This window comes from Bos indicus x Bos taurus, chromosome 6, assembly GCF_003369695.1.
Source record: "Bos indicus x Bos taurus breed Angus x Brahman F1 hybrid chromosome 6, Bos_hybrid_MaternalHap_v2.0, whole genome shotgun sequence".
NCBI lineage: Eukaryota > Metazoa > Chordata > Mammalia > Artiodactyla > Bovidae > Bos > Bos indicus x Bos taurus.
This window is the reverse complement of record NC_040081.1, coordinates 19,110,220-19,127,872: the sequence shown is the minus strand read 5'-3', so window position 1 is coordinate 19,127,872 and position 17,653 is coordinate 19,110,220. Positions and strand designations below refer to the sequence as shown.

Here is a 17,653-nt window from a genome sequence, read left to right as displayed (position 1 = left end):
ATTCTAAAACTGGACTGTCTAAACTTTGAGTACCTCTTAAAATGTCATGAAGCCCCTATTATGGAATTAATATTTCCTTTCTTATAATTCATGCAGTTCTTTGTGCTTATCTTCAAAGTTTATGGATTTGCATTAATTATAGGCTCTTTTGGAGAAGGCAATGGCACCCCACTCCAGTGTTCTTGACTGGAGAATCCCATGGACAGAAGGGCCTGGTGGGCTGCCATTTATGGGGTCGCACAGAGTCGGGCATGACTGAAGCGACTTAGCAGCAGCAGCAGCAGCAGCATAGGCTCTTTGACAATACATTTTAATCACAGTTTATGCCTGTTGTATTATTATACACACAGTAAATACTCAACAACATTTGTTGAACTGAATTACTCATATAAGAAATACCCAGATCATAAGTAGTTTAAATATAATTAATGGTAATAAAAAGGAAAAGTTACATTTGTCATATTTACACTTATGTATACTTTACATTGGAGAAGGCAATGGCACCCCACTCCAGTACTCTTGCCTGGAAAATCCCATGGATGGAGGAGCCTGGAAGGCTGCGGTCCATGGGGTCGCTAAGAATCGGACACGACTGAGAGACTTCACTTTCACTTTTCTCTTTCATGCATTGGAGAAGGAAATGGCAACCCACTCCAGTGTTCTTGCCTGGAGAATCCCAGGGATGGGGGAGCCTGGTGGGCTGCCATCTCTGGGATCGCACAGAGTCGGACACGACTGAAGCGACTTAGCAGCAGCAGCAGCATACATTCCAACAAGAATTTTCAATTAGGCTGTGATTTTAAACAAAAAATGAGATTTACTATATTTTCATACCAATGAAAAGGAAGATGGTCTAGACAAAGGATAGCAAAGAATCAGCAAGTCTGGCATTTTCCCTTAGAAAAAGCAATGCCAATGTATAAGCTACCATGTAATTGTTAACATTTAAGTGTTAATAATAAAAGCTAACATTTATGTACTGTGATATAATACCCTATATTAGCTACATTAGTTACCTTAAGTCACACAACTACACTTTGTTGTGTAAGATTTCAAATCAAGTTCTCTCTGACTATGAAAGTCTGTCTCTTAACTATTATGCTTTACTACTTCTGCTACTACTACTACTTTTCTGTACACAAAACACACAAAATGAAAATAATATCATCCTAATCCTTAGCTATGGTAAAGATCAATGAGTTAATATTTCAAAAATACTTTAAAAATCCATTGGAAAACAGAACAACAGATAAACAATAAAATTGTCTGCCCCTAAAGACCTCATTGTCCAAGTAGGCACATGTAACAAATACTAAAATAGAAGAGAATAAAGAAAACGGAGACTAACCATGGCAGGTATTTGGAGGCAGAATCAACAAAATATTAGCTGTCTCTCCAAATTCATCCTGATCTATCAGGCACCTATCTAAGGCCACATCAGTAAACTGCCACTAGTGAAAAGTAGAGTTGATGCCTGCAAATTTTACATCATCTTCTTAAAGACAGTTACCAAGAATTCACTCCTCTCCTTTTCTTATGGCTAAAAAGGAGGATAAAGCAGCATCTTTCGGAGCGATCCCTGATAGCCAAAGTTTTGGCATGACATTGTGGAACAGAGCCCACTCTTTCTGAAGATTGTTACATGAGGGAGAAAAACATCTGTGTTCTTTAGGGCACTGCATTAAAAAAAACCTTCATTATGATGATATTGGCATTTTATTTTTTTGGCTGCATGCACGTGGGATCTTTGTGCCCTGACCAGGGATGCAACTTGTGCCCCCTGCATTGGAAGCTTGAAGTCTTAACCAGCTGGACCACCAGGGAACTCTCTAAGCTACTACATTTTTAATTCCTTTGTTTACAATAACTGTATAGTCTTTATTACACAAATAAATATAGAGGATATTTCAGGAAGGCCTCATAAAAAGCCGACTCTTATAAGTGAGTCTTATTGAAGACAGAATAGGGGAGGAAAAGGTATTTAAGGAAGAAAGAATACCACAGATGGGAGAGAGAGCATGAATATACTGAAATGTGTAAGCAGTTTTAGTGTAAAGTTTCTAAATATGCTTTTTACACTTAATACAGTGTAAGTTTTTAATACTTAGTACAGGTGCAAATAGTTCTGCTGCTGCTGCTGCTGCTAAGTCGCTTCAGTCATGTCCGACTCTGTGCGACCCCACTGACAGCAGCCCACCAGGCTCCCCCGAACCTGGGATTCTCCAGGCAAGAACACTGGAGTGGGTTGCCATTTCCTTCTCCAATGCATGAAAGTGAAAAGGGAAAGTGAAGATGCTCAGTCGTGTCCGACTCTTCGCAACCCCATGGACTGCAGCCCACCAGGCTCCTCCATCCATGGGATTTTCCAGGCAAGAGTACTGGAGTGGGGTGCCATTGCCTTCTCTGGCAAATAGTTCTAGGTATACCAAAATAATATTCAAGTAAATTGTCAAGTGGGATTTTTTAAAAAATCAAATTGAGATTTCAGCCTTTTAATCCTCATATCTAGTCAATTTGCAAAAAAAAGATAAAAAGATGCTATTACTAAATAGCTTTCCTACCCCAAAATATTTTTCTAATAAACACACTATTTTTATTAGTTTAATATTTCTTTATACATACCACACAGAGCTCAAACAAAATGATTCCAAGAGACCAGACATCTGATTTGGGGCCAGAAGGCAATGGTTTTTCACTTGGCACATGATCACTGGTTTTGAAAATTCCTTGCGCAATTACCTCAGGTGCCAAGTATGATGGATACCTAAAATGGTATAATTTAAGAATGAATTTATTACCATGAGCTAGAAAGGGGGAAATAGGTACGTAGTGGTACGTTTTTACTATCAGTACAGTATAATCCATACAAAAGCTCAATGAGATAAAATGAACAACTCTTGCTAGGAAGAATTCTTAACTACCATAACACAGGTCTTATGTCTAGGAATCAAGAGGAAATATACATTTCTCAAGGAATGTTAAACCTATCTCACTTTTAGCTCTTTTCTTTGTTTTCCTCTGTATTAACACATTGCCTTCAGACTTCCAGATTTCGAGGTGTTTTTCCTTCTTCCTTACTGCCTATCTTCTCTTTATACTTAACTCTTATTTAAATTTTATCTTTGAAAATAGTATTTATTCTTTTGAATAGTAGGAATGTCAAAATCTGTAAAAACATATAAATTGAAATGTAAGACTCTCTCCAATCTCTGTACTCCAGTCACTCACACTATTTATGTACAAATAAAGTTGATCGTTTGTCATCATTGCCCTATAGGGAAGTATAGTATATGCACTATTCTGTACTCTTTTTCACTCAAAATATGTTTTAGAGATCATTCTTATAAATAAGTATAGATTTGTCTCATTCTTTTTGAAAACTGCCAATAATTTCATTGCATTGATACACTTAATTTATGTGATACAACTCTGAAGGAGGATATTTGGAAGTTGACTACTACTTAAAATGCTTACATGGATATATTACAGATATCCCATTTCCCATAAATACATAGATGAAAGACAAATTCCTAGACATGGTACTACAAAGTCACAAGGTAGATGAATTTTAAAATTTTATGTGTTTCCAAGTTGCCCTTATGGCAATTTATATTCTTATAAGCAGTATATAGGACTGCCTCTTTCCCTTAACCTTCACCAACATAAGTTTTTAAAAAAATTGCCTTAGTAAATATAAAATACAGACTATTAAATATGAATAAGGTGTAAAGAATAAAGCTTAAAAGAACACTCATGTACCTACCAACCAGTTTAAATAATGAATATGAAATTATCACTAAAAGTCCCGATTTGTGTGTTGATAATTCCCTTCCATTTATTTACAGTTTTACCAGGTTTGTAACCCTAAAAAATATTAATATATTGTTTAGTCAAGCACATATCTGAACTTTATAGTACTGGAGTTATGCTGCCATTATTCCTTTGTGATTTGCTTTTTTTAGTCAACAATATTTATTTAAAAGAGCCATTCACATTGCTGTATGTAGATTTAAGTCATTTTTATGTCTGTTTTATGAATACATTATTCATTCAGATGTCAACAAGCATTTATTTCATTTCTTTTTGTACTATAAACTATGTTGCTAGAAAAAGCATGTGTGTTTCTACACATAGTATGTTGTTGTGTAGCAACACTTCTAGCAAAAGTCTCCCCAGGAGTATAAACCTAGCACTGAATTTCTAGGCCACAAGACATGTGCACTTTCAACTTTATAACACCACACCAAATGCTTCTTGAGAGGGGTTGTACTAATGTATACTCCTACTAGCGGTGTACAACAGATTCTATTGCTTACTTCTCCAGCACTTGTTGGACAGCAGTGGCAGACTTTCTAATATCTGGCCATCTGAGGGTGAGACTCACAAACCATTGTACAATAGGTTTAATTTGTATTTCCTTGATAACTAAAAAGGTTGAGGTACGTTTTCATAGACAAACATTGGCACGATGATGCCATTTTACCCTTAGTTGATCATACTGCTCTTGTAAATAAATGTGTGAAATCTCTTCAGATAAGTGAAGTCTAGTGGAAAAGCAATGACCTTGATATCATAAAGCCTGTATTCTAATTCCAGTCCTGTCATATATTTTATATGTGATTTGGGTTTCTTACTCTGTAAAACAGGAACAATAATTTCTCTCTCACAAAACTGTTACAAATATTCATGAATACATAAAGAAGTTTTATAGAAATGAAAAAAAAGACACAAATGCAATGCTTTATTTCTGTCATCATTAGCATGATACATCCAGAAGGCAAACTGTTCATTTTTAATTCTGATTTCCAGCACATCTAACTCTGAAATAATAAAATGGGTAGTGAAAAGTCAAAGATTACTACAGGTAAATTGCTATATCTAAAACTTCTGACTGATGATCTCCGAAAGTACAGAGGTGACTTATGCTCCAAATATTCTAATTTCCTTTTTAATCAAGGACATGTTAAGTTAATTAATAAAATAGTAAATGTTAGGCTTATTTTTTAATACAGATTATCTCCTTCCAACAAGTGCCTCTTCTTTAGCACTGCATTTTAACACTCAGAGAAAATTACTAGAACTCTGCCGTGAGTATGACTGGTGAGATAAATACAAGTGGTTTTCACCATCTGTCTGATGTTTTAACAAGGTATTAAGCTACTGGCCAACTGAAATGAATGTCCAATTTCTAACTCATTACAGTATTTTGAAACAGATGTTAATGTTTTACTTTTTTGTTCCTTAATATTTGTCTTTTGAATCAACTGCAAGCTTCGTCTGGTGTAAATATTTTCTTTCATGACTTAGCTGTTTGATCACTTTATTTTTCCTGGCTAAGGTTTCACATTTTGCTCTTTGATACTTTCTGGTCAGAACTTTTGCGTCCAAGACTTCAAAGTAAGCCAAACCAAATGGCACATGAGACCAATTCTATCCAAGCATTTTAAATTCAAATGTAACTCTTCAAAATGTTTGATATGCTTTAAAAAAATCACTTCCTTTCTTCTATTCATCACTAAAACCTAAAGCACCTTTAAGTGAAAGATAAAAATTAAAGGAATTTTTGCTTGTATTGTTTTTGGAGTTCTCACATAAAAATTTAGACAAAATGAAGGATCACGCTTACTTCAGCTGCCTAAAAGCTATTTCAAAGGGTAATTATCATACATGATGAAGATACCAGAGCCTTACTATAAATTTAATTTTATTATTTGAAAAGGTTTTCTTTTAACAAATAAAGCGCAGGCTATTTTTATAAAATACTGTTTTTTTGTGCTTGTGAGAACAACTATTTGTTGCCTACAGCCACATGGTAGTCAAAACTATAAACTATGAATTCATGCACATTAATAAGTAAGTCATCAAAACAGAAAATTTTCCATTAAATAATGAGCTTCTTGAAGTTGGGGACCTATCTTATCCATTTTTGTATATCCAGAAGCCTTAAGAAAAGGTGTTTAATAAATATTTTCTTAATAAATAAAGGAAGGAATGATTAAACAATTTAAGATTAGCTATGTTCAAACAAATGAAAATTTTAAGTAAGAAACCTAGAAGTTAACTTATAGAGATAAAAAAATTCACAAATGAGATCATTTTTATGAACCTATTTGCAAGGCAGGAATAGAGATGCAGACATAGAGAATGAATGGGCTTGTGGACACAGGGAGAGAAGGGAAGGGTGGGACAAATTGAGAGAGTAGCACTGATACAATTCATTATTACGTTTAAAGCAGATAGCCAGTGGGAAGCTACTTTACAGCACTGGGAGCCCAGTTCAGTGTTTTGTGATGACCTAGATGGGTGGAATGGAGGGTGGGAGGGAAGCTCAAAAGGGAAAGGATATATGTATACATATAGCTGATTCACAGAGTTATACAGTAGAAATGAACACAACATTGTAAAGCAAGTATACTCCAATTAAAAAAAAAAATTTAAAACATATTTTCCTGCAGAAACATACATTATTCCAAACCACTAGTTCCAATAATAGAGTGACAAAAACTGACTTTAGAGGGCCCAAAGAGCAAAACACAAATGTATACCATTAAGCATATCACACAGCAATTAAAAAATATTCATAAGGTCTTTAAAGAATAGTATTAAATCAACTTTAATTTCCTGATTTTGACAATTATTTTGTGGTTCTGAAAGAAAACTCCTTACTTCAGAAATTACAAACTGAAATATTTAAGGGTAAAAGGCCATTATAACACTAATAATTCTTAAATAATTCAGAAAAATTATATTATACACAACAATACATATACATATAAGATAAAAGAAAGAGAAAACAAAAGTTGTGAAATGTTAACATTTGGGGACCCTAAGTAAAGGCAATATGGGAAATTTTTGTACTATTTTGTAACTTCTATGTACCTAAAATAAGGTCAAAATTAAACACTTATAAAAGTATTATATTATTAACATATTTAAAAAGCAACCACACAATAAATATAATACAAACATCTATATTAAAAGCTTTCATTGAGTCCAGGATGAAGTAAACTTTCATTCTCTTTTTGGAGGCCAATATAAATCTGGAATTCCATATAAAGAAACTCTCCAAACTTACAATACAGACTTTCAGTTATAGAATCCACCCCATTACTGATAGTTACAGCGACCTGACTTGAGGCTTAATATCCAATTATATCTTAGAGAACAGGGATTTAAATTAAAAACACTAGAAAATAACATGAAACTGATTTTTCTCAGTCTTTTCAGGAACACACATTATCATTTGTTAGCCTTTTTGCCTTAAATTTACCTAATTCTGAATGAAATAAAGTTAATTTTTGTAATATATAGTGAAGAAATTCAATAATCTGTTAGCTTCACTACTAATTCAATGAAAAATCAATATCAGGGAACTTTTGTATGCTGGGAAAAACTCATTGTCTCCTTTTAAAAGTATATGGAAAATTAAGATATTTTTAACTTTAAAAAGGTAGTTTCATGTAAAAATTAACAAATTAACAAATAAACCCTTAATAAAAGATTAGAAAGTTTAAGATAGAACTCAAGAAAAAAAAAACCCAAAACATATTCTTACCCAATTGGGAAATCAACATCGTCACCATATGCTGTCATGTGATAAAGTCCAAATTTAGCCAATTTAACATGTCCCTACAATGACAAAGGAAGAAAAAAATCACATAAAATATTTTCATACTATTGGCAGGGAAAATTATGATTATACATTTTATAAGTAACACCATCATATAGTCAGATACATTAAGAAAAATTATATTTCATCATAAATTTTTTTTAAAAAAATTTGTCAGTGTTTGACATCTGCTTTATATTCATTACAAACATATACAAACACAATATATATTATATATATATCAAAATGACAAATAAAACTTAAAAATTGTTGCTGCTTATATTTTCTGAGCTCCTTTAAAAAACAAAATGTTGTTATCTTGAATCCTTGCTTAGAATATTTTGTGTTGATTTTCACAAAATAAATTGTTTTCAGGAATTGCAAGTCTTCAAAATGTTATGATTTAAACTTGACATGGAAGTTTTTAACTTGAAAAGGTATGTTCACAAATCAAGATATTAGTGAATCTGCTTTATTCCCAACAATTTTTATATTGTTTTAGAATAATCATAAATACCACAAAAGAGTCTTAAAAGGCAAACGCACATTATATAAATCTCAAGTTTTCCCCCTTTTAGATGTTTAGAACTTAATTTTTTTTTCAGTTTAGAAGTTCTTTTTCTTAAGAGCTATATTTCCCAGAATTACAAAGCATTTATATTTTAAAAACAATTTCAATTAGTTACTCTATTATCTTAACCATGAAATTATAAGCACCATTTTATTTATATTTTTAATATCATAGAGCATATACTGAAAGTCTAGAAGAATGAGAAAAATCCTACTAATACACAAAATAATTCCCAAGAAAAAGTTTCCTCAAACTATTTTATATGCTTATGAAGAAAATAATAAAATTCTTGAAAAAATCACCTTGCTACCCATAATTCACATAATACCCATATTTCACATAATACCCATAATAGGGGTGGACTAGCTTCTTATTTCAGAGAAGGCAACGGCACCCCACTCAAGTACTCTTGCCTGGAAAATCCCATGGATGGAGGACCCTGGTAGGCTGCGGTCCATGGGGTTGCTAAGAGTCGGACACGACTGAGAGACTTCACTTTCACTTTTCACTTTCATGCATTGGAGAAGGAAATGGCAACCCACTCCAGTGTTCTTGCCTGGAAAATCCCAGGGACAGGGGAGCCTGGTGGGCTGCCGTCTATGGGGTTGCACAGAGTCGGACATGACTGAAGCGACTTAGCAGCAGTAGCAGCAGCTTCTTATTTAATCCCCCATAAGAATCCAAGCAGAGAATCAGCACTCCAATTTAAAAAATAAGCTACGTACAAACAGCTGGTAAACAAAGAAAATAAATGACAAAGTAAAAAAGAAAGTAGAAAAGAAAAATAAAATGGAGAAAACACAATTCAGCTGTACTGTGAGAAAAATGTTCTATGTAAATAGTCAGAGAATCTTTTTTAAGATAAAAGCAAATTCACAGAGAGTGGACTGAGAAATCTCAATGTGTATTTCACAAAATGAGTGAAAGGAAAAATAAAACATGAAGACAGAAAATGAGTCCAGGGAAAAAAGAATAGTGCATGTAAAAGACACAATGATTTATATAATTAGAGATACTTTCTTTTTAAACCACAAGTACATTACGTTAATATAATCTTTTCATTATGAATACTCTTAAGACATTCTAATTCTTTCAGCAGGCTACAACCTGAAATAAAAAAGCAAATATTTAATGTACTATTGAGGATTACCTTTTGATCCAAAAGGATATTATGAGGAGACAGTGCCCGGTGTACTATACCATGTTTATTCATATACTGCAAGCCCTGAAGTACCTCAAATGCTATGCACAAAACCTTTGAATAGCTACAAAGAAAACAAAAAGTCACAGATCAATAGATCAATTACAAAGCAGATATAGAACCTGTTTTAAGAAATAAAATGAGGTTCAGTGATAAAATTCAAATATCTACCTATATACATACATATATATATTTATTTTATTTTATTTTTTTGACCATGAAGCTTATGGGATTTTAGTTCCCATTCCCCAACCTGGGCAGGCCCTGAGGAGGGAAAACATGGAGTCCCTGGACTGCCAGGGAATTTCCCAAAGAGTTTTCTTTTTATTGTACCACCTCTAATCAGAGAAAATAGACTCTATACATTTTCTAAAGTATCTACTCAGGCATGTTTGATTTTACAATTACAGCAGAATTGATCTTACAAAGAACCTACAGTTGCCAAACAACTACTCCAACTGCAGTCCCGTTCTCCAGGAAGGGGGATTAATATTGGTGGGGTGCAAATGACCTTCTGCAGGTTGGGCTTTAACAAATTATCAGGAAATTTCAGATATATGGCAGAACCAAATCAATGAAAACCATGGATCCTGCTCAAGACAACACACCAATGTCCCTGAAAAACAGCTATATTTTATGGCAGAGAGACATGAGCTTACTTTCCAAATCAATCTGCAAGGTAATGTCCAAAATTTATGATTTATCAAATATTTCTTTCTTATCCTATGCTCTCTTAAGCCAACTTCCATAGGGACGCCCAGTTTCTTCCTCTTTCTCTCTCTCCTTCCCTCTCCCTCTCCTTTTTTTTTTTTTTAAATAAAACATTATTCATATAGGAAGTTAGGAAGAATATACAGAAAAGCAGGGGAGATTAGTTCAAACCCAATCCCACAAACCACTAATATTAAGGTATAGATTTCTTTTATTCTCATTTTTTTAAACATTTTAAATCATACTTTAAAAAAATCAAATTAATATCTGAGTAACTACTAAATTAATTTTTAAAAGGTATAAATAACAAGCTAATAACAGAGACATAATGAAATAATTTTAAAAATAGTTAACCTAAAAGCAGGTAGAATAAAAGGAGAAAAAGAACAAAGAACAAATGGAACAATTAGAGAAAAAAAACATCAAAATGAAGCTACTGTGTACGCAGCAGAGTGAGCAAAGGGTAGGGCTGAGAGGAGATGAGGTCAGAGAGGAAGCAAGGTCAGAGGGCGAGATCACTTTAGGCCATTTAGGTCTTTGGCTTTTACTCTCAGACAGATGGGAAGCAACTGGTACGCCGCTACACTACGTACAGTAAAAATTCGCAGAACTAAGCAGAGAAGGAAATAAAAACTTTAGCCAACTTAACCCCTAGCTCTCAGAAGATACCTCCATCATCAGGATTAATAGATACTATAATTTTATAATTATAACTCTAGATGCTATAATTTTATAATTATAACTGTATTCATGAAGATTATCATCAGCTACCACCATTTTTATACCTCATTTTTGTGTTTCTTTTTTCTTTAGCTAGAATACACTCATAAGAAAATTTTTCATAAGGGTGGCAGGAGTAGATATTTTAAAGCATGGTATGTCTTAAAATGTCTTACTATTATATTTAAACATAGAATTTCTTCTTGTCTTCAAATGTTCTTTATTGATAGTGACAAATGTAATAAATATCAGTCTGATCTTAATTCTGTTGTAGATACCTTGTTATTCCTCTTTGGAAGCTTTCAGGATTCTTTTATACGTCATATTGTTAGACCTATAAAAATTTTAGTCCAATATGTCCAGTGTGTGGGCATTTGAGAATTTGTGTTTGTAAGTATTAGGTGTGTCCTCTCAATCTAAAAATTCATGTTCCATTAAGACAAAATCATTAACAAGGAAAAGTTGATTTGTTGTATCTTTGATTATTTTCTCCCTCTACTGTATCTTTTAGTCAGAACTCTTAGGGGGCAGATGAAAATTAGATTTATTCTATCAACTTTATGTTTTATTTCCTATGAGCATGGCCTATTATTTAATTTCCAAGATTTCTCTTCTGGTCTCTAGTTGTTCCTTTTCAGTACATCCCATTCTTTGGCTGTGAATTTATTTTTCTTTTGAGTCTCTCTGAGGATAATTATTAGAATTATTTTTAATTTAGGAAACAAAAAAGTGTGTTTATCTTCATTTCCTCTGGGCTAAGTTAAAAAAAAATTTTTTTTTGTCCCTTGGCTCTCTTTCTCTCAAACTATTTCTTCCCTCGTATGTCTGGTAGGTTCCGGTTGTCAGCCATATTTTAAAATAAAGCAATAAGTTTATATTCTACATGAAGTACGTAAAAAATAAAACAAGAGAATTTACTATTTATAAAGAATGCTTATTAAACTGATCTACAAACTAATTTATCAAATAGTTCCTCCCATATTAAAGCACCACAACAGCCAGTATTAAGCAAATAAGGAATCTGTGGCACAAGAACAATTTAGAATTAATAGTTTTCATTAACATCTGCAAAAAACAAAAATAAAAACCAACTATGTAAACGAAAAGATTCCAAACTTTAAAACAACTACAGTAATATTGATAAAAATGTGCGCATGAAAGAATGCAAACCCCTCCCCTGTTAAAAACAAAGGAAAACTTTCCTTGAGGTTGATTAACAAATAAAACATAAGAACATAGTTTCCTGTGATCATTTGTTCTGAGCCAGCTTTCAGTTAATAATCTCTCATCTTTGTTCTTTCTGTATCTCTCTGTCTCTGTCTCTCTCTCACACACACATACATACACACAGAACACTTCACAAAATCTTAAAAGCTGATGCCATATTCAGCTGCGACACTAGGGGACCTCAGTGGCACACTATTTCAATACAGATGTCTTTCTCATGAGATTGAAACCAAAGCTTTAAAATGACTTTTTTATTAAACCAGTTCTGAAACAGCTGAAAACAGAAGACTACATCTTCTACTTAATCTACCTGCTTTTGTTAGCTGATTCTAAGATATAACTGGAAAACACCTGCATGTCAAGAAGCACATTCATGCTATTACTGAACTGATAAGTATTTACACTGACACAATTTTTAAAAATAGAATTATAAAGCTGAAGCTCATGACACATCTTTTCTTAGCTGTTACTAAAGACTATACATGAATTATGGTTAATGGAACCAGTATTCTTCAATTTAAATCAGACAGGAAATCAGATTTGCTTTTCTGCCTGTTGTACTCTTATGATTTAATTTTTAAATTTATTTTAAAATACAAGTATAAAAGAGAATAAGAAGCTGATGCTATTTTCTATAGTGGGAAAAAGAAATTAATACTTGTGGAATTTTGTATACTTACTTGTTCTTAAAGCTGTTTTTAACACTGCCAAGAACTTAAATTATGAAATCCTTTTAAAACTTATTTTGAAGTAGCCAGTATAAGTACAATGCAACAACAAGGCAAAACATCATATATTCAATAACAGTATGTTACAGTTTAATTGAAAACGGACTCCAGAAGGAGAGTTAGGATAAAGAGAATGGGACTTGTACAATTCAAAAAAAATGTAGGGGATAACAGGACTTTATTCTACACAATTTCTAAGTTTGAACCTTGTTAATAAAGAAATCTATCATTAACCTGGAAAACATAAATTAAATCAGGTCAGAAAATATTCTCTTCCTTTTGAAATTATTAATTACTAGCTACTATCAGAGACTGGTAGGGTAAACATCTACTTTGTTACCATTGTCTCTGAAAATCTGAAAAGTTTAATGAGCATAAGAATCCTTGGTTGTTATAAACACAAAGATATGACTAAAGATAGCTTTAAAATGATGATTGATAATTTCTGACTAAGCAAGATGACATGTTGAGATACTTTAATTTACATTCAAATACATCAATTAAGTGGCTATTAACTGTTCGGCATTATGATTTTAGACCTCTGCATTTTTAGGCTCCATGAACACCAAGAATAAAATCTGATCTCCACAATCAAAAAACCCACAGTATAGCTGAAAAGACAGATTTAAAAACTGACAATTTTAATATAGTTCAATTCAAAAGAATTTTGATACAGTTGGAATTCAATGATAAGTTAGAAGATAATCATCCTTCTCCTCTGTCTTGACAGGAAAAGAAAAAAAAATTTATTTATTACACTGGTTAGAACAAAATGACCTACAAAATCATAAATTTTGGGAAAGTAAGAATAAAAACTAAAAGAGAGAAAAACATGACTACCATCACCACCAGTACCATCAAGAACAAATGTTGATCATTTCTAGGCATGAGTCAACTTGGGTGTATTTGGATTTTAAATATGGCTTAATGAATTTCAAATCTATTAAGTTAGTACAATACAAAGTATGTTTTGTTTATCCCTTTCCAGATGTATTTCAAAGGAAATTTATACTGTGCTCTTCTGAGACAATCATCTGTAAATTATCTGCAGCTGTTTAGCTTAGTTGGTTAAAATATACTGAGGCCAAGACCAGGCGTTTAAAATCTATAAGGATTAGTTAGCTTCACATGTGTATAGCCACAGATTTTCATCTAACTCCAGCCAATATCCTGAAATACAGATAGTTTGTCAAGAGACATTGCTCACTGGCTACTTACTCAAAACATCTTGATTTTCAACTAAAATCTTGTATTTCTCTGTTCCCCATTCCTGAGGACCTGCTCTCTAATCTCATTAAGACCTTGAGGTCCCTTTTCTCTAAGCCTCCACTGTTATCTCAACCGTTCTTTTTTTTTTTACATCCTTCTTTATTCTATATCTGTTCTGTAACTTTAATAGTTTTTTTTTTTTTTTTTGGCCAGGATCCTTAATGGCTTATCATTCAATGGCTCTAACCCTGGTAGAATTGTACAACTCTATATTCTGCAACTATACACAGTTGCAAGGTTTATTAATTCTATAGTAATAATTTCTGTTTATGTTTGTCCCTCTCACTGTACCTTCAGACAGTGGTACCTTGAGTACATTGAAGCTTATTCACCTTGGAATCCCTATGCCTATCAGAGTGTCTATAAGGAATGTGCTCAAAAAATGTGTATCAAATAATAGGTGTTTCGTAAATGTATACAGTGACATCCATGATGATGCAAGAGGGTGAAGATAAGATCAAGTTTATCACCACTAAGGAAATAACAGCTCAGAAAAAAAAGTATGTTAGAATAGTAATGGGTTAACAGTGTAAACTTCATTTATAAGAGAGTATATAATTCCTCAAGATTATATAAATCAAGAAAGCACAAATTGCTTAAGTTCAAACAATGCTTATCCACAAAAAGTACTATCAATGATTTGTTAAAAATGTACCTCTCCCTCTAGTCTTTCATTTATTGAAAAAAGAATGAGCCACCATATAGTGGCTTTTATAATAATCTTATCATCTAGCTAAAATTGAAAATTAGATTTCGTTAGATTCTTACAATTTTTCTAGCTCAAAAAAATACTTGTTAGTATTTGAGTTGCATTCACATTAAATCTGCATATATCAAAGGGAGACAACCTTTTTATGAATTTGAGTTATTCTATCCAAGAAAAAAGTGAGTGAAGTCGCTCAGTCATGTCCGACTCTTTGCGACCCCATGGACTGTAGCCTACCAGGCTCTGAGGAGCCTCTCAGTCCATGGAATTTTCTGGGCAAGAGTACTGCAATGGGTTGCCATTTCCTTCTCCAGGGGATCTTCCCAACCCAGGGATTGAACCCGAGTCTCTCACATTGTGGGCAGAAGCTTTACTGTCTGAGCCACCAGGGAAGCCTTCAAGAAAAAAGGAAGTGCTGATATTTGTTCAAGTCTACTTCAGTGTCTTGCAGAGTTTTATTACTTTTATTACTTTTTATTACTTAAACAATTTTATTGGGGTGTAATTGATATATAAATACTGCACATATACAATTTGATGGGTTTGGACATGGATACATTCATGAAACCATCACCAAGGTAACAGATACATCCATTACCTTCAAAAGTTTCTTTGTGTCCCTTTTTGTGTATATGATAAGAATAATGAATATTCAAAAATATGTAAGAAAGTGCAGGGTAAAAAAATTAATGAGGGGGACTGACTCTAGAAGATGTAAAACATAACATGAAGATTCTTTTATAACCCTAATGTAAATCAATAGATGGTTAAAGAAAATGTGGTATATACATATGATAGAACATTATTCAGCCTTAAGAAAAGAAAGAAAATCTTGCCATTTCTGACAATACAGATGAACCTGGAGAACATGATGCTATGTGAAATAAGCCAGACATAGAAGGACAAATACTGCATGATTCTACTTACATGAAGTATCTAAGAAACAGTCAAACTTAAAGAAGCACAGAATAGAACAGTAGTTACCAGGGGCGAGGGAGAGAAGAAAATGGGAGTTGTTCAATTGGTGTAAAGTTTCAGTTATGCAATGTCATTAGGTTCTAGAGATCTGGTATACATCATGCCTATAGTTAACAATGCTGTGCTGCACTCTTAAAAATTTGTTAAGAGATCTCATGTTAAGTGAGGTCACACACAAATAAATAAGACTCAAGGAAACTTCTGCTGTGAGTGCGTGTATGCTCAGTCATGTCCAACTCTTTGCAACCCTAAGAACTGTAGCCTGCCAGCTCCTCTGTCCATGGGATTCTCCAGGAAAAGAATACTGGAGTGGGTTGCCAGTTCCTTCTCCACGGGATCTTCCCCACCAAGAGTGTACCCGTGTCTCCTCCACTGCAGGTGGATTCTTTAGAGCCAACATGTAGATTTTATGGGTGCCTGCATATATCCAAACTCACCAAACATATACATTAAAATACTTACAGTTTTCTTGTATATTAATTATAACCCAATTAAAATGTTTAAAAATAAGTTAAAATGAGAAAGTCCTATTCCTATCAGCTTCAAACCATCAGTTCTTTACAGTATTTGCAAAGTTTCCAAGAAGAGATGTTATTCAGGTTGCAAGAAACACAGGCCAAGAAAGAGAATGAGAGGTCAGGCTCACAGACATAGATTTGGAAGTCATCCACAGATGGATGGTAACTAAAGTCACACATGCTGTTTCCTCAGATCCATAATCCATGATATTTAAGGGCCACTCCATAAGCCAAAATACCTATACAGTCAGCAAACCAAAGGAGGAAACACACTTCTGGATTCTATGAGTTCAAGATGTTCTTTCACCTTATAAAATCCGATCATTCCCACAGAAATTTTCCTTTTGGTCTAAAGCTTTCTTTACTAGGTATTAGCCTGAGGTAAAAATGTTTAGAAAGAGGAAGCACAGATGAAATATAGTTAGCTACTGTGTGATTTAAGAAATGGAAAAGAAAAATAAAACACTAGGGATTAATGTTCAGATAATAAAATAACTGTATAACTCTGTGTTATCTTTAACCTAAACTCTCCTCCTATAATTTCAAGGTAAAAGAGCTCCACTAGTACAGAATTTTTAATGATTCACTGGTGTGTAATTTAAGAATTTGGAGAGGGGTATTTTCAGTGATGAACTACTGCATTTGATGCTTTTAACTTGTCTTTTATCAATTACTAAATTTTAAAACTTTGTTAAAAAATCATAACATTTAACAGCAATTTTTCTTCTAAAGGAAAAAGAAAAAAGAAAGCTTTTGGAATTGAAAAGGAAATAACTCATTTCACTACTGGCACACATGTTTGAGCCTAAAAGGATACAAAATTTAAGAATTAATTTGCTTCAGATTCAGATGTTTTGAAAAGGAAGTTGCATTGATTAACTGCTTACCAAAAGATTATTTTGTAATAGATCTAAAAAAAAAAAAGTCCATCTGTCCATAAGTTATTCATAACTTGTGAGACTAAGCATACTTTATAATTCAATTCTCACTCCAGAATAAAACAAGGTTGAAAGCTATAAGTCTGGAATGTGACTAATTCTCAATGGGATAGAATAAATTGAGAAATTAACTTTCTAACTTGAATACTAGATAACTTTTCCTTTCTCAGCAGAAAATTACTTTGAGAAGATCAAAATACATATGGAAAGCATAGTTTAGTGGTTTGAGGTTCAGACATAAAGCCAGGAGACTCTGTCACTGATTTGCTATGCTTGAAGAGTGTTCCAACTGTATCCTGCCTCAGTTTGCAAATTTATCAAGTGGGAAATATAACACCAAACAGGGGCTAAATGGAAATCAGTGAGCTATTATTGGCCCTATACAGAATGCTGACCATCTTAAAAGTAGAACAAGACAAAGTGCAAGTACCCCTGGGGTGTTCATAATAAATTATATAATTCCATTTTATTATAATA

The 17,653-nt window shown here is 33.2% G+C and overlaps 1 protein-coding gene across 4 annotated transcripts in view; it reads right to left on the bottom strand.

Moving 5' to 3' along the window:
- TBCK (TBC1 domain containing kinase) overlaps positions 1–17,653 on the bottom strand; it is a 209,094-nt gene that overhangs the window by 148,832 nt on the left and 42,609 nt on the right. For all 4 annotated transcript variants that reach the window (XM_027543890.1, XM_027543891.1, XM_027543893.1 and 1 more), the window contains 3 exons: positions 9,331–9,445; positions 7,556–7,629; positions 2,623–2,764 (listed from right to left, as the gene is read on the bottom strand). In XM_027543890.1, coding sequence (XP_027399691.1) covers positions 2,623–2,764; positions 7,556–7,629; positions 9,331–9,445 — 331 coding nt within the window. The remainder of the gene's footprint in view (positions 1–2,622; positions 2,765–7,555; positions 7,630–9,330; positions 9,446–17,653) is intronic.